Genomic DNA, 26,829 nt, shown 5'->3' on the forward strand with positions numbered 1-26,829 from the left:
GGGAGGGATTGTGGATATGCTATACAGTACACACTTGTCAGAAGCAGTTGCTATTTTGATTGCCTTTGCTAAATGTTTGAAAAAATAAAACACTCCACTCTCTCCAATTCTTTGAATTTTTTTTTCTCTACACTTGCTGATCCAAAAAAGGCAACTAATAGTAGTTGGAAGATGGGTGGGTGGTTAAGTTTTATTGGTCTACGATTGTAAGAAACAATGAATAAAAAGAATGAATTCACATATAAAATTTACATGAACTGATGCACAGTGAAGTCAGAAAAACGACGACTACAACATTAAACAAAATCTATCGATAAAGATATCCATCTTCAGACTATAAAGACTTTATCTTGTTCTCAGTAAACAGATGAGGAGGAAAACACTTCCTCCCTCCCCTTGTAGAGAATTATGAGGGTAAACAATGATTTTACTTAATTTTTAAGAACTTTTTATTTTTAAAGTATATGCATAATTTTCAATATTTACCCTTGTAAAATCTGATTTTCCAATTTTTTTCTTCCTTTCTTCTATTCCCTCCCTTATGTGGCAAAATATGTGCAATTCTTCTATACATATTTCCACAATTATCATACTGCACAAGAAAAGTCAGATCAAAAAGGAAAAAAAAATGAAAAAGAAAACAAAAACACTGCTTAACTATTTTCTTTGATAGGAACACGTCAGCAAATGACAGCTGTTGGAAATTGGGCAAATCATAACATTTTGAGCCAGTTTCCTTATTTAAAGAATAATGATAATAAAACCTAACTTGGAGATTATCAGATAAGAAAACACACACACAAGACACACAGACATACACAGGCACAGACACAGACACACAGACACACATACACACACACACACACAGACACACACACATACTATCTGTAAATTGTGATCTAGGAGGTTTTTTTTCCTTCTAGTAACATATTCCCTTACTAGACATAACTAAGTGGGAGGAAAAATTCCAATTTATTCTCTTAATACCTCTAAAAACTATTTCGTTAAAAAAAATTAATCTTGTTTTCACATGTTTAGCTGATGATACAGTAAATAAAAGACCAAATATGGAGTCAGAGAGACCTGACACTTCAACACTTACTAGCTGTGTAACCTTGGATAAGTAATTTAACCAGTCAGGCTCAGTCTCATCTGCAAAATGGGAATAATAATAGCCCTTAACTCCTAGAATTATTATGAGAATCAAATGAAATAATAATAGTAAAGTGCTTAACATAAAGCCTGGCACAAAGTCGGGAAGGTATATCAGCTCATTATGACAAACAGCTTACAAATAAATAGAAATGTCCAAGAGTGGAATGAAGAGTGGAATACTTAACATGTTCAAGTAGTGAGTATCCCCTGTCCTTAAGTGTCTAAGCAAAGGAAGATTGAACACTTGGGATACTGTTAAGAGAATTCCAACATGGAATGGGTAATCTGATTATATGAACACTGGAATCCTTTTCAACTTTCTATAATTCTATTGTTACTTATAGAACAAAGGTTATTAATCCCTTCCATTGCATTCATTCATTATCAAGTACTTGCCACATGCAAAACAGAATTGTGATACAAAGAAGAAAGAAGTATAGTCTTTATCTATCCAAATAAGAGTTTAGTCTAACAAGAAAAAACAGATACACAGGGCTGAACAAATGTCATAAGACAGGTACAAAGTGCCATGTTGGTTAATAGGGCAGATGTTACTCCTGGCTTGTAGCGCAGAAGGAACAAATCAGCAAGGATTTCATCAAAGTATAATCAATGTTTGAAACAGACTGATATTACTAAGATGCTGAATGGTTTGTTTTAGATTTAAACAGATTTCATTCTGTCATTTTTGAGATTATTGCTTATCTTAGGAGCCATCTGTAAAAGGTTTTAATTCCTTTTGTTCCCTTGGATTAATGAAAACCAATATTGATATAATGCTTTTAAAGTTTGTACAATATTTTACACATAATAGCCTGAGTCATATAATAACCCCATGGGATAAGCACCAAAAACATTATTACCACTATTTTTCAGATGAAAAAACTAAGGCTTAGAGAGTTAAAGTGACAACCCAAGTCTTCCTGATTCCAAATATCATTTCCGCTATACCAAGTGTATATCTAAGGGAGGAAAACTCAGCTCAGTCCCAAGAAATGTCACATCATGAGTGATGTGACAATTCACATGTCTGATCAGGAAATCTTAACTTGGGGTCTGCAGATAGACTTCAGGAGGTTCATAAACTTGGATGGAAAGATTTTTTTCTTAATTAAAGCTTTTTATTTTAAAAATATATGCATGGATAATTTTCAGCATTAACCCTTGCAAAACCTTGTGTTCCAATTTTCCCCCTCCTTTTCCCCCATCTTCTCCCCTAGATGGCAAGTAATCCAATATTGTGTAATCCTTCTATACATATTTCCACAATTATCATACTACACAAGAAAAATCAGATCAAAAAAGAAAAAATAAGAAAACAAAATGCAAGCAAACAACAAAAACAGTAAAAATACTATCCTGTGATCCACACTCAGTTCCTATACTCCTCTGGGTGTAGATGGCTCTTTTCATCACAAGATCATTGGAACTGGCCTGAATCATCTCATTATTGAAAAGAGTCACACCCATTAGAATTGATCATTGTATAATACTGATGTTGCTGTGTACATGATCTCCTGGTTCTGCTCATTTCACTCAGTATCAGTTCATATAAGTCTCTCCAGGCCTCTCTGAAATCATCCTGCTGGTCGTTTCTTATAGAACAATAATATTCCACAGCCTCCATATACCATAAATTATTCAGTCATTCTCCAACTGATGGGCATCCATTCAGTTTCTAGTTTCTTGCCACTACAAAAAGTGCTACTACAAACATTTTTGCACATGTAGGTCGCTCTTCCTCCTTTATGATTTCTTTGGGATACAGACCTATTAGAGACACTGCTGGATCAAAGGGTATGCACAGTTTGATAACCTTTTGAGAATTGTTCCAAACTGCTTTCCAGAATGGTTGAATTAGTTCACAACTCCACCAACAATGTATTAGTGTCCCAGTTTTCCCACATCCCCCCAACATTCATTATCTTTTCCTGTTGTCTTAGCCAATCTGAAAGGTGTGTAGTGGTACCTCAATGTTGTCTTAATTCGCATTTCTCTGATCAATAGTGATTTAGAGCACCTTTCTATTTGACTAGAGTCTTAATTGAAGATTTATATCTTTATTTGTATTAAGATCTAACTAAATCCAGTAACATTCCCTTCACTTATGCATTTAAAAAACCAAGCACATTATTCTAAGAAGGGAACATAGGTTTTACATCACAAACAATGGAATTAATTAACATACACAGACCAACTTAGAGCTTCACTGTGTGGCAAGCTAACTCAGTCAGTTAGAATATGATGCTAATAATGCCAAGGTCATGGGTTCAAGCCCTGTTCAAGTCATAGGAATGGAACAATATTACTGTCTTTTTCCCCCCCTCAATACTGTTTTATTTTTCACCACTGACTTTTGTAAAATTTTGAATTCCAAATTTTTCTTTCTCCTTCCCTTCCCTCCTCCCTCTCTCCAAGAAGGCCTGCCATCATTGGAATAATATTTTAAAGTAACCCTGGGAAAGTAATTTAACCTTGTTAGCCTTAGTTTCTTTATCTGAAAAATGAGGAATTGATTACCTCCAAGGTTCCTTCCAGCTCAAGTATCTTATAATAACTGTATTTGCTGTTTAACTTCAATAAATTATCAGCTGAGCACAAGCTATCTCCTTTGTCCTTAAGTCCAAATGGATATATATAGAACAAGTTCTTCAATTCAATTTGTAAAAAGGAGTTGGAGAAGATAAAATTGTAAAGGAGGGTTGGAGGCCCAATCATGAAGTATCTAAAATGCCATGCAAATAAAATTTAGATAGTATTTGGGGTAATGATGAGTTACTGACAGTTTTTAAGCAAGGAGATGACAGTTGTGAACTACAAAAATTAAATAGCCAAAGACAGGATATGGAATGATCTTCTTCAGCATGTGAATTAACTGCTGCCACAGGTAATGCTACAACTATCACATTCACAATACAATTAATATTTCCCTCCACACCTTTCTCCTCCTTTCTACTTACCCAAGCAAGCCCCCACTTACCAACAGAAACAGAGTGAGCTTTGGCATATCTACCAAGCTCTACTTTATTGAGACAAATTTACAAAGATAATTAGGCAGAGCCAAATAGAAGAAATACCAAACTTGCGCTCAAATGAATATTCTTATACACATTAAAAAAAAAAAGAATTTTGTTTTTTAAAGCAGGAGTTTGCAAAGTATGGTAAAGGCCAAATCTCGTCCATCAAATTTCCTTATATTTAAAACTGTAAAAATCATTCTTAGCTCATTGATATCTCTTAAGCAATAGTTTGGTGTCACCTAATAAGCTGAGCTTTTTTTTTTTTTTTAAACTAAAGGGATATTAGTGTCATAAAATTAAAGGAAACCTAATTATGTCAAATTTTATAAGATATGCTGGAAAAACTTTACAATTTGACATAATTATCTCTTTACTGTTCTGTTTATCCTTGGTTACCAATAGTTAAAGGCATAACTAGAAACTAATTTCTGAGTTTACCTCAGAAATTTTTTATTTTGTTTTTAATTAAAGCTTTTTGTTAACAGCCAATAACCTTAATTATCTAGTGTTTGACAAACCCAAAGACCCCAGTTTTGGGGATAAGAATGCATTATTTGACAAAAATTGCTGGGAAAATTGGAAATTAGTATGGCAGAAACTAGGCATTGACCCACACAACACCGTACACCAAGATAAGGTCACAATGGGTTCATGATTTAGGCATAAAGAATGAGATCATAAATAAATTGGAAGAGCATAGGATAGTTTACCTCTCAGACCTGTGGAAGAGGAAGGAATTTATGACCAAAGAAGAACTAGAGATCATTATTGACTACAAAATTGAAAATTTTGACTATATCAAATTGAAAAGTTTTTGCACAAACAAAACAAATGCAGGCAAGATTAGAAGGGAAACAATAAACTGGGAAAACATTTTTACAGTCAAAGGTTCTGATAAAGGCCTCATTTCCAAAATATATAGAGAATTGACTCTAATTTATAAAAATCAAGCCATTCTCCAATTGATAAATGGTCAAAGGATATGAACAGACAATTTTCAGATGATGAAATTAAAACTATTACTACTCATATGAAACAGTGTTCCAAATTACTATTGATCAGAGAAATGCAAATTAAGACAACTCTGAGATACCACTATACACCTGTCAGATTGGCCAGAATGAAGGGAAAAGATAATCAGAATGTTGGAGGATGTGGGAAAACAGGGACATTGATACATTGTTGGTGGAATTGTGAATACATCCAGCCATTCTGGAGACAATTGAATTCTATGAAAAAGTTATCAAACTGTCATACCCGATCCAGCAGTTACTCTACTTTATACCCCAAAGAGATACTAAAAAGGAAAAGGGACCTGTATTCAAAATGTTTGTGGCAGCCCTGTTTGTAGTGGCCAGAAGCTGGAAAATGAATGGATCCATCAATTGGAGAATGGTTGAGTAAATTGTGGTATATGAATGTTATGGAATATTATTGTTCTGTAAGAAATGAAAACAGAAAAAATACAGAGAGGATTACGAGACTTACATGAACTGATGCTGGCAAATGGCAGAACCAGGAAATCATTATATACTCAACAGCGATACTGTATGAGGATGTATTCTGATGGAAGTGGATTTCATCAACAAAGACAAGATCCAACCGAGTTTCAATTGATCAAGGATGGACAGAAGCAGCTACACCCAAAGAAAGAACACTAGGAAATGAATGTAAACTGCTTGCATTTTTGTTCTTCTTCCCGGGTTATTTATACCTTCTAACTCCAATTCTCCATGAGCAACAAGAAAACTGTTCGGTTCTGCACACATATATTATATCCAAGATCCACTGCAATCTATTTTAAATGTATAGGAATGCTTGCCATCTTTGGGGAGAAGGGGAGGTAGGGAGGGGAAAAATCGGAACAGAAGTGAGTGCAAGGGATAATGTTGTAAAAAACTACCCTGGCATAGGTTCTGTCAATAAAAAGTTATTAAAAAAAATAAAGCTTTTTGTTTTTCAAAACATATGCATAGATAATTCTGCAACATAGATAATTCAAAACCTTGTGTTCCAACAACATAAAAAGTGCAGATGCTATGTTGTGAACCACATTCAGTTCCCACAGTCCTCCCTCTGGGTGTAGATAGCTCTCTTCATCACAAGATCATTGGAACTGGCCTGAATTATCTCACTGTTGAAGAGAGCCATGTGCATCAGATTTGATCATCATATAATATTGATGTTGCCATGTACAATGATCTCCTGGTTCTGCTCATTTCACTTAGCATTAGTTCATGCAAGTCTCTCCAGGTTTTTCTGAAATCATCCTGCTTATTGTTTCTTATAGAACAATAATATTCCATAACATTCATATACCATAATTCATTCAACCATTCTCCAAATGATGGGCATCCACTCAGTTTTCAGTTTCTTGCCACTATAAAAAAGGGCTGCCACAAACATTTTTGCACATGTGGGTCCCTTTCCCTCCTTTAAGATCTCTTTGAGATATAAGCCCAGTAGTAACACTGCTGGATCAAAGGGTATGTACAGTTTGATAACTTTTTGAACACAGTTCCAAATTGCTCTCCCAAATGGTTGGATTCGTTCACAACTCCACCAACAATGTGATTATCAGTGTCCCAGTTTTCCCACATCCCTTCCAAAATTTGTCATTATCTTTTTCTGCCAATCTGTGAGAGGAATGTAGGGGTATCTCAGAATTGTCTTAATTTGTATTTCTCTGAGTGATAATGATTTGGAGCATCCTGTCATATGACTAGAAATAATTTCAATTTCTTTATTTGAAAATTGTCTGTTCATATCCTTTGACCATTTACCAAGAGCTCTGCCATAATTACTGAACAAGAAAACAATGAAGGTATGATGCTGAAGATACCAAGCTCACTAAGGGGATGGAGGAAAACATGGACAATCAGGGCAACAGTGACCAACACAATCTTTTAATAAGAAAGCTGTGTGATAGTGGGCTGTCAGCAGAAACTTTGTTATTGGAATGAACATTCAAAACCACAGAAAAGAGAAATTGTATCAGTGTTACTTAGAGCCTGTGTGCCCCTCACCTATAAAGAAAAGGTCAATTAGAAGTTTACATTCCACTTTGCCAAGCAAACAGGTAGTAGATACTTCTTTGGGGATTCCTCCCAACACTTGTGATCCATGTTCCTCATGTAGCATTTATATGCAGCCTTGAATTAGTAACATGCTATTTTTTTATACATACATTTCTAGACTCTAAAACAACTTTATCTCAAGTTAAATATATACTAATCTCCTACTATATATATGTGCAAGGCAGAGTGCTAAGCAATAATAATACAAAAACAAAAATTCTCTCAAGTCTATCACTTAATATAGAGCAAATATAGTATTATAAATTTCAAATAAGGAGGATGCTAGAAGTCAAGTCACTTCTCTCTGGTTCAATTTCTGTATCTGTGAAATATGCAAGATGTATCAGTTGATCTCTTAAATACTCTTCCTTCCAGCTCTAAAATCTCCTATTTTAACTTCTGGACTCAGCTATCTCTAATGCTGAGCCTAGTATATATGGTAAAGGGATTGCTACCACATGTATCCACATGATATTTCTAAATATACATGTTCACAGATAGGCACAAATGACTAGATCTAGAAGTCCCTGAAAGTAAAAAAAAAAAAAAAAAAAAGCTATAATCTCTTTAGTCCTTCCAGGAGGAAGGTGTGGAGACAACTGAGGATGGGAAAGTGCTTTGGAATTCAAGAAGCCATATGAGCCAGAGCAAACAGTCGTTCTGTGACCCTAGGAACAGGATAGGTCAACACAGAAAGACTTCAGCTTTCCCACGAGGGGTAAAGGGCACAAGTAAAATAGTATATTTTGCCTTTTCCTGATTTCTGTCTGGGCTGCTGAGATATACTATGCTTCAGACCTTGAAAGCACATAATATTAATCCTAGCAAAATTAACTGAGCCCAACTCTGGCTCCAGGGAATTTCTGAAACAATGAACCCACAGAAACTAGTACAAGCTAATGATACATATTCAACAACAAATATATGTGACCTACCTGCCACTTTTAAGGTTCTGTGTAAACAAAATAAAAAAAACACTTCTTGATCATCCTAGTATTCTCCATCCTACATTTTGCCTGATAGGGCCTCCATTTATTTATTTATAAAATGAGAAAAATTAGGATTAGACTAAAGGTGGAGAGTGGAGTACTTGTGCCAAAGAGGAACATCATCTGTATGTACTTTATCCCCTCAACATTTTGGGATGAAATAATGGAGTGAGTATAAATTCATGCTCTACCACCTCATACCAGAACTACCATCTGTTAAGTGAGGAGTCAGAGATGAGGAGTGAACTATTACTCTACAACTAGAGTACCTTTTGGATATGTTTCATTGCTTCTACTTTGGAAAGAGGTTATGTGTTTGTTGAGGAATTGGGGTCTTGCACAGTATATAAATTCAGCTTTAGCTCCAAGGGCTTAATCACTATCATCGTGGATACCTGGCTGTCCTTGCTGTCTGTACCCTTAGGTCCCCAGGTGCTAGAAGTGATAAGCGATGGATGCTTAACTCTCTTTTTTCCAATGTCTAAAAGGTTTCGTATAAACACAACACAATGATGTCTGCAAATTGGAGCAACTAAAGAATCTCACCATCTATTAAGAATTCCTCTTTTAGTTGGATACTATGCTTGATATGCAAATACTTTTTAGTGGGCATGTTTCTCTGTCTTATACGTTGCTTAATATGAATAATTATATAATCAAATTTCTTTCTACTGTTGCAACTATCAAAAAATCTTGTATGATCCCAACATATGCACTTTGCTAAAGAATATCCTTTAAGGTAACAATTTGCTCTACTCAAATACTTCTTTAAAAACAAAATCCATGGGATCTTGTGGTCTTTGCATCTTTTTGTTAACTGTGTTAACTAAAGGATGTGGTATGTTGCAGAAGAGCATTTATAAAATGCTGCCTTTTCATTTCTCAAGTTTTCATTAAGGATAGTCTTGAAATATATGTTGAATGGATCACTGTTCCACAGATTTTATAGAGTTGAAAAAGTGCATGTATTTTTTTTAAAGCTTTTTATTTTCAAAACATATGCATAGAAAATTTTTCAACACTGACCCTTATAAAACCATGTGTTCCAAATTTTTCCCTCCTTCTCCCCATCTCCTCCCCTAGATGGCAAGTAATCCAATATATGTCAAAAATGTTAAAATGTTAAATCCAATATATGTATTCATATTTATACAATAATCTTGCTGCACAAGAAAAGTCAGATAAAAAAAATGAGAAAGAAAACAAAATGTAAGCAAACAACAACAAAATGAGTGAAAGTGCTATGTTGTAAATCGCATTCAGTTCCCCATGTAATTATTGACCTTCTTTGAATCAAAAAAAATTCAATTTTTATTTTCAGTTCCAAATTTCCTTCTCCACTCCCCCACCCATTATAAATATGTACAGTCAATCAAAAAAAAATTCCCATATTAGCCATCTCTTGAAGATCCTTCAATGTGCATTCTAAACCCAGCAGCTTTCTATATTGTTTCATCATGATCTTTTGGAAATGTGGTTAATTGTATTGATAAAATTTCTTAAGTTTTTCCAAAGTTGTTCATCTTAATAATATTGTTGTCATTGTATAAACTGTTTTCCTAGTTCTGTTCACTCTGCTTTGCATTAGTTTATGGAAGTCTTTCCAAATTTTTTTTTTGAAATTATGCTTTTAATAATTTCTTATAGCACAGTAGCATCCCATCCCATTCATATAACATAACCTGTTCAGCCATTCCCCAACTGATAGGCAACTCTTCAGTTTCCAATTCTTTGCCACAACAAAAAGAGCAGCTAGAAATATTTTTGGACACATGGGTTCTTCTTTCCTTGATCTCTGGGTAGACTTCTAATAGTAGTATCTTTGGGTTAATGGACATATACAGCTTAATTGCTTTTTAGTTGTAGTTCCAAATCCTTTCAAGAAAGGCTGGACTGGGGACAGTTAGATGGTATAGTAGAGAGTGGAGTCAGAAGGACCCAAGATCAATTGCAGCCTGAAAAGTTTAACACTATTAGCTATATGACCCTGGGCAAGTCACTTAAAACTCAACTGCCTCACCAAAAAAAAAAAAAAAAGCTGGACCAGTTAAAAAACTTCTCAATTGTTGATTTTTTTTTTTTTTTGGCTGAGGCAATTGGGGTTAAGTGACTTGCCCAGGGTCACACTGCTAGGAAGTGTTAAGTGACTGAGATCACATTTGAACTCAGGTCCTCCTGACTTCAGGACTAGTGCTCTATCCACTCACCACCTAACTGCCTCTGTTGATTTTTATAGTAGTAATGATGCTTGTTATTTCCTCCCCAATGATTCAGTATCTTTAGAATCTATTTCTCAATGCCTTCAAAACAGTATGGATCTCTATTGCGAGTGTTTAATCTAATTCACTTCTTTTTCCCATCTTAATTTGTTTTTAATATTAGAGTCCCTGATATTTCTAAATCTAAAATGTAGTGATACACTATAACTGATAAAGAAAATAGCTTGTTATAAAATTGACCAAGAATTTTCAATTTTTGTTTGTATTATCCTCAATTTTTCATTTTTCAATGTTCCTGGGTGACTTGGTTTAAACAAGTAGTTTTTCATAAAATCATATTCCTTAGTTCAAAACTTCTCAGGATTCTACTAGATGGTACTCATAATTTTCTACTTTCCTTACTGTGAGGATTTGCAAATGAATTTAATTTCTAAACCATCATTACCTGAACTGCCATATCTTTCTTTTTGTCAAGAAAATCAAATGTTTGTTGACCGAATTATTCATCTTTACATAGAGAGCTGATACTTAGAACATAGAATGAAGTATATTTTTTTCTCACTCTTTCCCTTTTATTTTTTTTTTTTGCCATTGGCTATGATTTTCCAGGGGTGAGGTGGTTTGGGGGGGAAGGGATGGAAGAATACAGGAAGAGGAAGGAAAAGGAGAGAGAAAAAGAGTAAGGGAACAAGCATATATAAGAATACCTAATTATATGCCAGGCACCGTAAACTTCAGTAGGAAATGATTACTGTGTCAACATCTATTTTTATCCATTTTCCTTTTTTATATCAATAGTTTAAGTAGGTCAGATTTGACATCGTATAAGTTTTTATTTAGTGATTTTTTTCATCTTTGTGCTTTACCATATACCACTTTGTGCATCTTACTCATATAGTCAACTAATTCTAGTATAACTCTCATACCTACAAGAGCTTCCTATCTTTAAAGACAGCCAATTTTTGTGGCATGTCCAGTGTCTTCTGATACTTATCTAGAAAAATACTAACATCAAATAGATATATAGACATAAGGCTTCTGTGTAATATAAGCCTTTAGTTTCTTTTGTATCTGTAATGTGGGCCATATGTTCAAATTTTTTTTTTCTGGATTTTCTACCTCACTGTCCAGCCTCATATTGAATTTACCAAGTATTAACTTCTATGTTGATAATATCAGACCTCCTTTGATATGTCAGTTTGTTGAATTTTTAAAAAAATTTTCTGTTATAAGGGAAGCTTCTCTGAAAGGAGAAACTATGAAGTAGGTAAACGTATGTTACATAAACACAAAATATAGCAACAAATTTATCTAAAATATTTTAATATAATGTCTCAATTTAATTTATAGGATTGTAAAGAATTTCTTTACCTCTTCGACTTCTGGAAGAGATATTGGAAAACAAGCTATAATTATAGTCAGGTCTTAATTAGCATGAATAATGTACCCTATGAATTTCTCTCATTCAAATTTGCATTGCATATTTCTATTGGGCTAGAACCAATCACCGTAAGTTTACATAATACCTTTGAATAACATGAATTTAAATATGTGACAACTTCATAAGATTCATTATTTGTACTAATTTGAGAACTAGTTCTAATTTAAGAACAAGTTTATCATCTTGTTTACGATCATGTCTACTCTAAAGTAAGATGACCAAATTCCATCAAATGATGTTCCCCTTGCTCTCGATACCAACAAAACCAACTTGATCAACTTCTTTCTTTGCTTCTCAAAAGAAGAAATTATGAGACACAGTTTTATTTAACTGTATCTCCTTATATTTTATCAAAAACTTCAATACCTTTGTTGCATTTATAGCAAAAATGTCAAGATATGATCTCATTCCTCCTCCAAGTAATATATCTACACAATGACTGATGAAAAAGGATTGTACATTAAAAATAACAGTTATATTTACATACTGTCAAAAAATCATGATTTTTAGTATTTTCTGCCTTCAACCATTCTAACAGTATTACTGTAGAAGAACAAGGAGCCTCAGATGACTGAGGGTCATTTTATATTATGGATTGCTGTGGTCAAAGAATTCATAACCTAGTAGTCCCCATAACAATAGTGAGCCTCTATATACACTAAGTGCTTAATAAATATTTATTAAATTACTTCCCATTTCCAGTTCCCTGTAGTATAGGAATAAAAAATAATGATAATGATAATATTTATATAGCATTTTCTGGTTAGAAAAGCACTCTTTCTACACTAATCACTCTCTGGAGGTAGCTACCAGTATTATCCTCATTTTATAAATGAGAAAATTGAGGCTAGAGAAAGGTTAAGTGATTTTCCCAGGGCCACCTAGCTCATGTCTGAGCTGAGATTTTAACCTGATTCTTTGAGGAAGGGGAAAAATAGGAAAGTTTGTACAGAATGAGGAAGAATACCTTTTATGTTTATCCAGTGGATAATGATGGGAGACTGAAGATGGTGGACAGAAAACACTGAAGAAGCCAGGTTTTCCCCATGACAAAAAGAAACCCACCAAAAAACTTGAAATATTGAACATACACAAAAATATAAAAGATCAAATCAGAGTGCCATTATAGTTTTAAAAATTTTTGAACAACTAATGAACTCAAGTAAGTAGAAGCAACAGAGAGAGAAACCATATAAAATATCTTGACTGACATCCTCAAACGGATAAATGACATCACAAGAAATCAATTAAGAAATTGGCAGAGTTCTGAAAAATTGTAGGATTAAATCAAATAAAAGTAAAAGCAAAACACAAACACAAACAAGTTTTTAAAGTGGGAAGAAAAAAATTATAAAAAAGACCCCAAACAAATCTAAACTAATGAACTAAATAAATAAACTAATAGAGTACCAATTATTTGAACTCAAAATAAAACAACTAGAAATATGGTCTTTAACGTGTAATTGAGTTAACTATACTATTGCAAAACATGCAAACTCAACAGACAGACATCCAAAAATAGCTATTTCAGCTAGCCCAATTACTGACATCCTAGAAAACTAAGAAAAAAAGATTTAGGTAATATACTTCATGAAACTGTCAAAATTTTTCCTAAATCAACTTCCCTCTGCCTTGTTGTTATTTAGCTATTTTCAATTGTGTCTGAGTGTCACCCATTAGAAAGGCTTTTTTTGGTTAAGGATAATGGAATGCTTTTTTGCATTTCATTCTCCAGCTCATTTTACAAATAAGGAAACTGAAGCAAATAGGGTCACCAGCTAGTATGTGTTTGAGGCTATGTTTGTAATTTAGGTTTTCTTGATTTCAGACTCACTACTCCATATACTTATCATCTAGCTACCACCACATGTCCTATCCCCAACTCCACAGAAACCAAAGATTAAACATGCCTGGACACATCCTCATTAAATTCCAATAGGAAAACATAAAGAAAAAGTGCTGTAGTGCCAGAAATGAATTTCTTACCAGGTAATATTTTAAAAGTAATAATTAGAATCACTGTAGACTTTTCAAGGAAGATAAATATAAAAATTGGAACATAACGCTTACATAATTAAGAAACATGGGTCATAAACCATTCATTCATAAAAACTCAGTATGAAAGGCCCAGTAAAAATTGTACAGTAGGCAGAAAGGAGGAAAATCCAATTTCCTCCATTATTACTCTAACAAAGTTCTAAGAAGAGTACAGATGCTTTTGTTTTTTGACACATTTAACTTCTACTTTTCTGCTGTTCTTTTCTTTCTCTCACCCAGACCCCCACAATCAGCTAATTATCTTTTCTTTCCTTCCTTTTAAACTCTTCTTTACAGCTTTCTGATTCAAACTTATGAGTTTGTATTACTCGTGACTCCTACTCTAATAGCTTTTTATTTTTCAAAATACATGCAAAGATAGTTTTCAACATATACCCCTGCAAAACTTTGCATTCCAAACTTCTCTCTCTCCCTCAAACATCAACAAATCCAATATAGGTCAAACTTGCAACAGGAAGGGTGGTAAAGGACAAGGACTGAGAAAAGGCAACATCAGATTCAGTAATTAAGAAATCATTAGTGACTTTGAAGAGAGTAATGTTTATTGGATGATGAGTTCAGAAGCCTGGCTTGCAAAGATTTCAGACACTGGGAAGGAAACAAAGAGAGGCACCTATTGTAGATGATTTCCTCAAAGAGTTTCACTACAAAAGAGAAAAGAGATAAGAGACAAAGGCTAGTATGGATGAATTCAACCATTAAGAGAGATACAGATAGGTATGAAATTAATCTGGCCAAAAAAATCAGTTTAGACCAACAAAGCATAATATATATATATATATATATATATATATATATATATATATATATATATATATATAACACCCGATAGCAAAATAAATTCCAAATGGATATGTGGCTTAGATTAAAAAGTCACAGCATAATTATAAAGGATAGAGAAGATCCCAGAAGATAATTTGAAAAACTTTGGATTACATAAAATTGAAAACATTTTGTCTTAACAACATCAAAGAGAAATAATTCCTGAGGGGGGAAAACATGTGTGGCAAGTTTCTCTGATAAAAGATATCTAAGGTAAAGAAACTGATTCAAATATATGAGAAGAGTCATTCATCAACATTTCTTCCAGAACTTCCTGTTCTTATCCTCCAAAACTAACATACTGTTGGTAGAGAAATGAACTGGTTCAGTCATTCTGGAAAGCAATAGCAAACTTTAATTGTTGTTGGAATCTTTACAAAGTGTTAAGCCATTGGAGTTGATTTGATCTTAGAAAGATATTTTGGGCCATTTTTATTACAGAATTGACAAAGATCCTCTCCTACTAAGTCCCATTCATCTAGATCTAATTCTTTCTCCAGAGAGAAACAAGGACATATGTTCTTAACAGTTTGTAAAAACTCCAACAAATTGTGCATATCCTTCAACCCTGTAATAATACAACTAAGCCTAAATCCCCCAAAAAATCAAAGGGGGAGGGGAATCTATATTTATAAAAATAATGATAGAAACTTTTTGTTGTAGCAAAGTTACAAACTTGAAACAAAGCAGGCACCCATTAGTTGGGATTATGAATCAAAATACATAAAAATAATGAAAGAAATGATAAAAGTTATGATAACTTAAGAGAAACCTGGGAAAACGTATATAAATGATGCAGTCACTAAAACAGAACAATTATATGATGATAACAGCAAAGAAAAACAATTTGGAAGACTTAAGACTTGTGATCAATGCAATTAGCAACCATGTTTCCAGAGGACCAAGAAAGAATGAAGAATATTATCTACCTCTTGACAGAGAGATAATTGAAATAAATTTAGGATATAGCCAATGTATGGATTGATTTGTGTGAATTTTTTTTTTTTTAATTCAGTGAGGAGGAGAACTTGGGGAAGAGAAGCAGAGCTAGTGATATTGTTTGCTTCCCTGCTCCCTCTCCCTCACCACCCCCCACCTCCCACTCCAAAAAAGGGAAGAAAAGAGCAGTGGAAGCTAAAGAGAAATGTAGCAGAGAACAGAAGTTCTAAAGGAAATACTGATAAGCAGGGTAACTTGGAAAATAATATGGGGAATTTATTACATAACTTAAAAAAATTTTGTATACAAGTCACAAATTTATATACAATTAGCATTTTTCTGTTCTGTAGATGTAAAAACAGTATTTTTCTTTTGATGTTTAAGTGCAGAATTTAAAAAAAAAATTTTTTTTTAAGAAAAAAAGATTTCCTGGGTCAAATTTGTTAGTATCTCTACTGGATGGGGGGTGAGGCGGGGAGAGAAAGGTTTTGATCTCCTCTTTTAGCTCTCTGAACTACCTTAGTGTGACTGGGAAGCACAGCAATGGATGTCCATTGCAAGTCAGTGAGGATCTATAGGGATTTTCCAGTATTTAAATCTTAGCTGCTTGGTTCCTCTGGTTCTATAGCCATATTGATAAGGGTCATTCTTCTGAGCCCAGCTACACACCTCATCAATATCATAAGACATGCACACTGAATTGTTGTCAGACCTGTTCTCTTATGCCCTCCGGTGGCAAAATGAGTTTGGAAATGGTTTTATTTTAGAAGTAAAGGCATAAGCATATGCAGTTTCTATCTGGTTGGATCTACAGTTGTGCCAAAATATGTTCACTACATTGCCTTTCTCTTCCATTTATGTGAAAAATTTCCTTAAAAGAATCTACTTTGGAAACTCTTAATATTACATATAACTTTTCTAATATCAACTATATCAAATCCAGTCATAGGAAAAAATTGGTAACAAAAGCAAAACCAAAGAATTTATATATTCAATCATGTGAGAAATTTACATTTTATAGACAACAAAATGTATGGGATGTTGGGGAGAAGATGGCTATTCCCAGTTGAGAATTAATTACCATTTATCATATGTGTTTTGGCAGGGTGTTAGGTCTGGAGATAAAAAGACAAGAATGAAAATTCCCATATTTAAGCAGTTTACATTCTATGATGGAAAACAACATGTATACACATACCAGACAAAGACAAGGTAACTGGAATGGGGGGAGGAGGGAAGTCAGAAGAAGGCACTAGTAGATAGAGAAGTGGATCAGGAAAGAACTCACTTATGAGGTGGCACTTAGCCGAGCTTTGAAGGAAATGGGATTCTAAGAGGCAGAAATGAGAAGGAAGTGCACTGCAGTTTAGGTGACGTCTATCCAAATACACAGAGATAGAGGAAATGGAATGCTATATTGAATTTAACAGTAAGAAGGCAAATCTGTCAGACTGTAAAGAATAAGACAGATTGGAATCAGGTTGTAGAAGGCTTTAAATGTTAAGGGAAGTATGCATTTGATAGGGATCCATCTCCTCAAAGAGTTGACTTCTTTAAGTCTATATTCTTTAAGTCAAGTCTACATAAGTATCTGTGTTTGCACCCTCATTTGGCCACCCAAAAGTATAAAAGAATAGGCCTGACAATTTAAAGGAGGCTTATGGCTCCCAAAATGATACATGTAAAAGGACTTTTTTTTTCCTGTATTTTTTGCTCAGAAATAAGTTCAGTGTCTCCTTAAAGTGATTGACTCTGGCTTCTCCCTCAAAAAAGTGCTTTAAAATTACTTTGGTAACCAAGTCAAAATAGACTGGAACATTTGGGAACTCCTGAGAAAGAGGCTAGATGATTATAATAATAATGTGGATTTTTTTTTGGGGGGGGGGGGAGAGGACTAATAACCTGAATTAGGCTGATAGTTGCGCTAGTAAAGAAAAAGGGAACTAATATGAGAAGTCACACAGAGGGACAATTGACAAGATTTGATAATTGGTTATACAGAATGAAGAAGAATAGTGACAGAAATATAGAAAGACAGAAAAGGAATGGATGTTTTAGAGGGGAGGGGAAAATACAATGAACTCCACTTCAGACATTTTAAGTTTGACATAAATAATCAGTTCAAAATGTCTAATAGAAAAATGACTATTGGAGAAATCTATTGAAGATGGGAAGGGAGGGAGATCCAGGATATAAGCAGAGGAGAGCTGGCCTTGACAAGGAGAAAGACTATCTCTTTCATTGAAGTCCTTACTAAAGGAAGAAAAAATGAATACTAATGTTAAGGGGGCTTGAGATGTAGCATATGAAAGATTAGGGAGCCCTTGCCAGATAGGAATAGACTAGGAAGCTTGAGAAGATAAAGTTTAGAACAGCAGCTTTAGAAAGTGTGATAGAAAATAAATTAAGGAAAAGGATTGCCTTGCTGCAATGAGACCCAGCTGAGATTAGATAACAAATCTGAAGAGAGCACAATTAACAAAATGTGATTTCTCCCAGCACCATTCAGTACCAGGTTAGGTAGTATTAATGTGTTTAAGTTAATGTACTCATCTTTTGTGGTATGTGTCATAGTCAATAAATAATGAAAGTTGTAATAAAGGAACAATCACTTACAATCTTCAGGAGTTGGGGGGGGGGGTTGTTTCAGCCTAAACACTTTTAAAAATGTTCTTATCCTCTTGTTCATATACCTATATTTGTTAAAGTGAAAATAAAATTTATAGTAATAATACATCTCTTCAGCTTAATCACCATGATTTCAACTTTATTTGATTCCTGATTTATTATTTCTTCTTATTTTTAATCCAAGTTAAACTGACTTAATGTTTCAAAAATCTACCAAGTAATTAAAAACTTAAATTAAAAACACATTCTACCTACAAGGCACCCAAAGGAAAAGAAAGTGAGCTAGTTACTATCCTCATGGAAATTTTAATTTTGTTTTGTCCAACTTCTGAGAACTTTAAAGAAACAAGTCATATGAACATAAGAAACCTACATAATATTTTAAATTGCCAAATAAGTGATATGGACAGTAAATGCTATAGGTTTCAGAGCAGAAAGACATGGGACTAGAATCTAGGTCAAGTATTTATGCCAGACCTGAAAGGAGTAGTGGGATGCTGCCAAAGAACAGAGAGAAAGGTACTGAAGAGAAGATTAACTTGTAAAACCTAAAGTAAAATAAAGGTAGGAAAGTGTAAAGTTAAAAATAAAATAAAATAAAGGCAGGAAAGTGTAAGATTGGGGTTAGATATAACAATGAGTAGGACAAGTATGGAATACTGATGTAACACAGTGTACTGCTGAAAGTTTAGAGAAGTTGGTAAAGAATGCTAAAAAAAACTCATTCCTCAAGCTTGTGGCAAAAGACTGAGTGAAGCAAGGTTTGATGGGAGATTCAGCAGTTTGAAAAAGAGGCTGTTTCTTTACAAAATTACACAGTCCTGATACTCTACCGGAATGTAATAAAATTATCATTTCAAGAGTTGGTCACCAGATTCAAAAAGAAAAAACTAATAACTCCCTCTCCCCATCAAAACAGTTGCCTTTGCTTCCTCCTATCTTAGGGGTAAAGATGGCAAAACTTGGGATAGAACAAATTTGAAGCCTAAAACTGTGAAAACTTTTTTAACTGTGAGAACCATGTTGTTTGCCAATTGCATGAGTTTAAAGTCAGAATAGGTTAGGAGCTATTGATATAGAAGAGTAGTAGCTAAATAAAAATAAGTGGGGGATAAGCCATAAGAGTGCTGAATGTAAAGCTAAGGAATTTGAAGTTTACTTTGTTGGTCAGAGGAATCAAACAGCCTACAAACCAAGTTGCTGCTAAAACCAGATTAAAATGTAACTAGGAAAAATTTAACAAAATAACAAAGAACAATAAAATATAGGCAACATTATATTTTAAAATACGTCAAAATATGATCTGTAGGGATAAGTTTGACACCCTAGAAGAATGAAGTCATTGAAGATTTTTGAGCAGGGAATTAGCATGATGAAAATAACTTTGCAGGTTAGTTAGCAGAAAAAAGGTCTAAAACAGGGACAGACAATTTCAAAAAATCAGGCATGAAATGACAGGGTTGATGTCACCAAGAAAAAAAAGATGACACAATGGAGAGAATCTTAAAAAGAAAGAATGGACAGAATTTGAAGGCTGACTGGACACGAGGAACCAAGGAAAGCTGTTAAAAAAGTACGAGGTGACAATACAGGATAATAGGATGAGACTTAGGAACCATTACAGGTCTTCTCTTCAGCAAGAGATATTGTGAAGTTCCTACAGAGACTTTCTAAACATAACTAAAGCCATAAATATACCTAATGAAATCATAAAGGAAAAAATGAAACTACTTTAATGTGTTTAAAAGTAGATACTTTGCAGATGCACTAAATTTATTTTTAAAGCAACAACCAATTTGTAAGTGGCACTAAAAGAACATTATGATATATAGTTTAATTCAACACAACTAAATTCTAGAAAAACAAATCAATTTACAAAGATTACAAATTGGCAAAAAATTTATTTTACTTGTGCTTGCAAAGATTTAAATATAGCATACTATAAAATGTAAACAATTTTCTAAGAATTGTTTTCCTTTGCTGATTTTCAAGCCACATTCCAAGATGAATTGATTTGGGAATTTGTGCATGAGATTTTCTTATTAATAGCTACAAACAAACAAATATAGGGATATTGTGGGAAAGAGAAAGGAAAAAGGAGATACACATAAAGCTTTAAGATTCAATAAAAGTAACTAAAGCAATTACAATTATATGCTACATTCAAAAGTGAAATCATCTAAACTATAGGACAGGTTCTTAACACTGGATCTATAAACTTTTTTTTTTTTTTTTTTTTTTAAAGTTGATAATTATATTGTAACATCATCGGTTTCCTTTGTAATTCTAAATATTCTATTTTATACATTAGAAACACTATTCTAAGAAGGGGTCCATAGGTTTTACTAGATTGTCAAAAAAAGTCCAAGGAAAGTTAAAAGCCTTTATTGTAGAGAAATTCCATAGGGTAAGTTCTTTTAGGTAGTATTCCTCTTAAACCATCCAAGAGTAAATGGATAATACTTATGAGCAAAGGGAATTTTAAAGTGAAAAGAATTTTAGAAATCATTATTTTAGAAGAAACCTATGACCCCAAGTGACCTGTTCAAAGTCTAAGAGCAAGTTGGTGGCAACTAAGGAATGAGAAATTGGGTCATCTGATTTATGGTTCCTTCCACTATATAAATCTGTTTTTCTTAGTACCAATTAATTCAGAAGATTTTCCTTTATCCAGTATCCATTAAGCAAACTTTATTATATTCAATTTAAAGTCGTCTTCTTGCACTATAAGCCAATTTCCCTCTTGAATTCTCTTCAGTGAGATAGAGAACAGTTATTATAAGAATCATTCAGACACCTGAAACAAAATAAACCATCAGTATACAAAGTCAATTTCTTGAACAATTTTCTTGCTGGTGCTTTTTTTCAATGCAATTGGCTATTTGACTTTTGGGTTAGAATGATTTGGGATACACTGTCCTAATGTAGGGCAAGCTCCTGGGATATTTAATTCATTTTAACAAACATTTTATCATTAAAGGCCTGTTACTGCATGCAGGACAGTGTAATAAAAAAACAATAATAGTAAAGGTGGATATTAAATAAAGAAGGCTTTAAAATGAGGCAGGGAAATTTTTGATTTCCTTCACAGGCTAATTGTACAATATTTCAAAGGCCGATTCTTTTTGTACATCAAAATAACTGTTTGGACATGTGTACATATATTGTATTTAACTTATACTTTAATATATTTAACATGTATTGGTCAACCTGCCATCTGGGGGAAGGGGTAGGGGAAAGGAGGAAAAGTTGGAACAAAAGATTTTGCAATTGTCAATGCTGAAAAATTACCCATATATATCTTGTAAATAAAAAGCTATAATAAAAAAAAATAAAAAAATAAAATGAGGCAGGGAAATTTAAACTTATTTAAGATTTTCATCTGAAATATTCAAACATAACTGTAATAACAGGAAAGAAAAGAAATTAAAAAATATGCAATAATGGCTCAGCTGATCACACAATAAGTCAATCATTTAATAATGCTTAGCATGGTGCTTCACTCATAGTAAATGGTTAATAAATGCTTTTTCATTCATTTTCTACAATAATAAGTAGCTAGAACTGAAAGTAAAGTAACAAGAATTAAAGCTATATGGGTTCAGGCAGAAATAAAAGTTGCTCAGTTTATTACTTCAAGTTACTAAAAATATTCTATCCTTCATCCTTTCAAAGAAATATCCTAAGTAACTTAGATCTTTAGTTGTGACTTTCAAAGCAATATTGGTGATATAAATAAAGAGAAACTGAAAAATGAGTTTTATCTCTCAGGAGCTAAAAAAATCCCAAAGCTAAAAGCAAACCACCTAACAGAATTTCCATAATATTTATATTTATATAAAACTGATATATTTAGTGTTTTTCAGAGCCTACCTCCTATTGATCTACTAATAGCTTTTCAGGTTCAATTCCAAATTTGAATTTAGCAGTCTCCAACTCTGATTTTTCCCTGCAATGCAATCTAGGTAAATGAAATAAACACTGAAATCCTTAATACACCTTATTAGTAAGAGGGGCTGTTATAGGATTTACAGCAACCTCAGAAATAATCTAGTCTACTACACCTCCCTCATTTTATAGAGCAAGATACTGAGAGGCCCATAGAGTTTGAATGACTTATCCAAGATCATACAGATAGCAGCAGAGCTGCAATTCGAATCCAAGTACTCAGACTCCAAATCCGGTGGTTCTAAGATCATCCCTCTTTGCCAGCACACACTGGATATAAAGGACATTTTGAAGAGTAACTAGGAAACTTTGGCAGTTATTGGGTATGTCAGAGCTTGTAAAAGGAACATTTACATCCTGGGAAACTTTTAGTGTAGGAACTCCTGGTGTGGAGACCTCCTCCTCTGAGGCAGGTCAGAAGTTTACTGATCACCTAAAATGTTAAAGAATTATGTGCCCCACATTTCCTTGGAGAACAGGGAGAGGTTTATGGGACTCTTCATTTAATGTCAGGCTTTGTCCAACATGTAGGCAAGTTTGAAAAACTGATTATTATTTCTCTATCTTATTCTTTGTTACAAAGGACTGCTATATGGAAAGGGAGGACTACTTTGAAAAATGTAGGTATTATATAAACAAAATATAACAATAAAAATTTATTTTTAAAAATTGCTTGGAGCACAGAGAAGTGAAGTCATTTGAATCAGCTGTTAACATATACCAGAAGCAGGAAATGACCCCAGGTCTTCTTGATTTCAAGATCACCCTCTATCTACTGTGCCAATTTAAATCAACTGATTTACAGAATGTATTATTATTAAAACAAGCATTTACAATGTGTATAGTCAACTCTTGATTAAGTACAATAATGAAAAGGTAGGGAAAATATTGGTATAAATAATTCAAAAGTATGTTTTTAAAAAATTTCAATATGTTTCTATAATTTTGGGGATCAGGAGATTTACCTTCCTGAAAAGTTTAACATTAAAATCATCAAACTTCCTAAATGCAAGAAAAGAAAGATCAAAAACATGATGAGTGATAAGGAAAAGAAAATGGAAATTAAAAAGTACCAATACATATAAATAATATTTATAACATATATAATATATACATAGATATGTGATAAAGAAAATATTTTATAGATGAAAAATTATATGGCTTTCAAAAAACCCAAGTATAATTTTTAAACAGAATTTTATAAATTCTAGTTTAATTTAAATAAAAATGAAAATGTCAAAATGATTAGACAAGGTATATTAGAACCATCAAATGTAATGGTTTTTTTTTTTTTTTTAAATGTAAGGAGCCTAATTCAATGTGCCTGTTAGCTGCTCTCTTAAATAGTATGATTTAGATTTCTGAGTTCAGCTACTTGGTCATCTTCATTCAGTCCAGAAACCCAATGAGCAAAACAAAGTGGTGATTGTGGAAATCCATAAGCTAAAATGACTCAAAGCAACTGTCCTGACAGTAGGTCAATGACATCATCAGTAAATAAGGAACAACACTAAAAAATAGGCTATTGTCAAACCCAGTACAATTTGGAATTTACTCTGTCACGAATCAGCAAAATAATATGAACAATAGGACAAAAAAGTGTGAACACTGAAATAGAATACTGATAGATAGAAAAGGATAAGAGATCAATTAATATGGAAGGAAAGAAGGACCTACCTAGCATAGATACTCTGTGGAGGAGTTCAAGAAGGGAGGGGGATTTGAGTAAGCAACAGAAGAAAGTCTAGAGATTGAGGGGTGAGGGGTGAGAGGACAGAGTGCAAAGAAATAACAACTGGTATAGTCTCCTGGCAGATTAAAAAGAAACTGGTCCAGCAGCTGAAAAGAAGAAGAACCAACAGCTAAAAGGGATAAGTAGAACATAAGTCAGACAAGCATGTCTGACTGACAGAAACAATCTCAGGTTTGTTGGAAGACTTCATAAGGCATCTATGAATTACCAACTACATTGTTCAACTTTTCATTTAAACATCCAGATTCCTCAATTTTCCAAATCTGAATCATGAAATTTCCATTTTTCCAAATATCTCCTAAATAAATACAAAGAAAGGATGGCAGAAGTCAAAAATCCCATGCAGGAAAAAGTGCCAAGTATTTTGGGTTCTGCCCTTCTTAGTCTTGCTAACTGCTAGAACCAAAATTGTTTGACTAAAGTAAAAAACACAAAAAACAATTAATTACCTCCTGTTCTACAGCATCTTGTCCTTCTTTTGTACTTTTTCCACTTTTCCCCGATTTTGCTGGTTCCTGAGAAAACATTAAGCAAGTTTTATATTTCTAAGTTTGTAAAATCCTTAAAAGTTTGAAACTCTTAACCTATGCAATTATCTCATTTTAATATTATCAAAAAGTTCTAACATATACTGTTTAGAAGATGTAATAGACTACAAGACATTTATTTACTCTTAAAGTTTTTGTTACCAAGACTACCAAAAAAAAAAAAAAAGGAACGTAAGTTACATGCAATTATTTATGGTGTAGTACGAGTTTTTTTTTTTTTTTTTTTTTTTTTAAAGGACCCTTCCTTTTTCCTTTCCCTAAACTCCTATGATGGTGGTTTCTAAGGTGATACTAAAACGCTATACAGCGCCACCTGAAACCAAAACAAAAAAAGCTAACGCAGCAGAAATACATATCATCACACAATACACATCATCACAATGCAGGACAAGAATACTATTTTACAGCACTAGAAAGTCTCTCTCTCTCTGAAACCACACAAAATTCCTCCCCATCACGAGGAATCCTCTAGACAATTACGGTGAGCAAAGGAAGTTTGGTGTCCAGGGTTGATTTCCTAAACCCTCTCTCCAACTAGAGTTCGTTCGCAAGACCCTCCCTCCCTCCAACTCCTGTCGGCTGCAGCTGTTGCTTCACCCTCTCCTCCTGGGTTGGGAGGCATGTTCCAAAGCATCTCTGCACCCGGTATCATCCCTCCACCCCCACTCCCGCTGTTGCTGCTGCTCCGGAGAGGTTCTGGGGCGGGGGAGGCACCGACTGTGGACGCCAGATGCCGTTTCCCGGGGCAGCCTCACTCCTCCTCCCCGCCCCTCCCGCTCGCCTGTCTTTACTTCCAGGACAATCTCGGGCTGCTGTCACTGATCTCCAGGGCCTGGAGAGGGCAGAGGGGGCGAGATGTAGACGCCACCAGCCCCCAGGGCTTGGCAGGATGGGGAATGATGTCTCCCACTTGCTTGAGATTAACCAAACTCCTAGGGAGGGGGGAAGTGGAAGGTGGACCTAGGGTTAGGCCGCCGGGAGGTAGGGCACCCGCTGTCCTGTCCGAGGCCTGGGCACCCCAGGTGCTTTCGCACCGGCCCCGCTTCCAGGTGACTAACTCTGGAGCATCAGTTGTCAGTGCCCAGAACTGGGGTCCCGGCAAGCTGGGGAAGCGCAGACGGGGTCTCCAGTCAGTAGCAGAAGTTGTCGGCGAGTTCTCGACTCAGGGGGGCGGCGCCCGAGCCCCCACACTAGGCCCCGTCCCTATAGGGGCAGTTTCGTCTTCTCCCCTCCCGCCTCCAGGCCCGGCCCCCAATCCCCGTCCCCTCAGCTGGCTCGGTAGGCCCGCTGGGGCCCCGGACTCACTTTCTCCTTCTTGTTTTTATTCGGCATGGCTGGTGCGGGCCGCCCGCCCCTGCCGCCTCCTCCTGCGCCGCCGCCGCCGCCGCCTCTTCCTCCTCCTCCTCCGCCACCGCCGCCTCCAGCAGCAGCACCAGCAAGCGCAGCAGCAGCAGCAGCAGCGCCCCTGACGCTGCCTCCCTCTGCCCTACTGCCGCCTTCTCAGCCGCCACCCCCGCCGCCGCCTTGCCGGGGACTGAGTCCCTCCCTCGCCCTCGCTTCCCCTTTTCCAGGCTCCCAGAGGCTGCAGCAGCAGCCGCGGCGGCGGCGGCGGCGTCTCTTCGCCCCTCCCCCCCAGCCCTGACCGCCCCCCTCCCCCTTCCCCTCCCCTTTCGTAACCCCACCCCCATTCCCCGCCCCCTTCTCCGCCCCGTTCCGCTTTGCCCGGGTTCCGGACCCCGCCCCACTCAGGCCTCAGCGCCGTCCCACTGTCGGGTACGACGCTTTGCCATTGGCTGAGCTTTCGTCTCCTCCTCCGGTCACGTGCCCTCTAACGTTTGTCCCTCCTCCGGTCCTCCGGAGCTCGGCTTTCCCTCACTCTCGCGCTTTTGGGGGGGGGTCGGTCGCGGGCTTGGGTCTCGAGTTTGCTCTTTCGCCTTCAGTCCGAGGACGTTGGTAGGCGACTGCCTGGGCTTTGCTCCTTTGGGCAGTGCGAGGAAGGAGGAACAAGGCGTGACGGGCTGGGGCGAGGGAGACGCGGAGCCGGGCCGCTGACGCCAGGCGGCCCGAGCCGGCTGCCGGCTGCGGTTGACCCGAACGGGGTGTGCGGAGGGAGAGGAGTCCGTGGTGCCTGGGAACGTTAGCTGCTATTGGGGGTGGTAACGGAGCCCAGGCTAGGGAAAGGGAGAAGCTGAAAGCGATGTGTGAAAACGTAGGCGGTCCAAAACGGAAGCT

General features: G+C 35.6%; 1 protein-coding gene across 8 annotated transcripts in view; it reads right to left on the reverse strand.

Annotated features, from left to right (window-relative positions):
• Positions 1–26,148, reverse strand: part of PPP2R5C (protein phosphatase 2 regulatory subunit B'gamma) — a 204,500-nt gene extending 178,352 nt beyond the window's left edge. For 3 of the 8 annotated variants that reach the window (XM_031953232.1, XM_031953229.1, XM_031953231.1), the window contains exons 1-2: positions 25,903–26,148; positions 24,499–24,564 (exon numbers count right to left, since the gene is read on the reverse strand). In XM_031953232.1, coding sequence (XP_031809092.1) covers positions 24,499–24,564; positions 25,903–25,929 — 93 coding nt within the window. In that variant the 5' untranslated portion in view covers positions 25,930–26,148. Of the gene's footprint in view, positions 1–24,498; positions 24,565–24,777; positions 24,866–25,077; positions 25,097–25,194; positions 25,214–25,902 lie in introns of those variants that run through there. The other 5 variants (XM_031953233.1, XM_031953235.1, XM_031953236.1 and 2 more) reach the window with 4 other exon arrangements.
• Between the last annotated feature and the right edge of the window lie 681 nt (positions 26,149–26,829).

The sequence above is a fragment of the Sarcophilus harrisii genome, chromosome 2 (assembly GCF_902635505.1).
Source record: "Sarcophilus harrisii chromosome 2, mSarHar1.11, whole genome shotgun sequence".
NCBI lineage: Eukaryota > Metazoa > Chordata > Mammalia > Dasyuromorphia > Dasyuridae > Sarcophilus > Sarcophilus harrisii.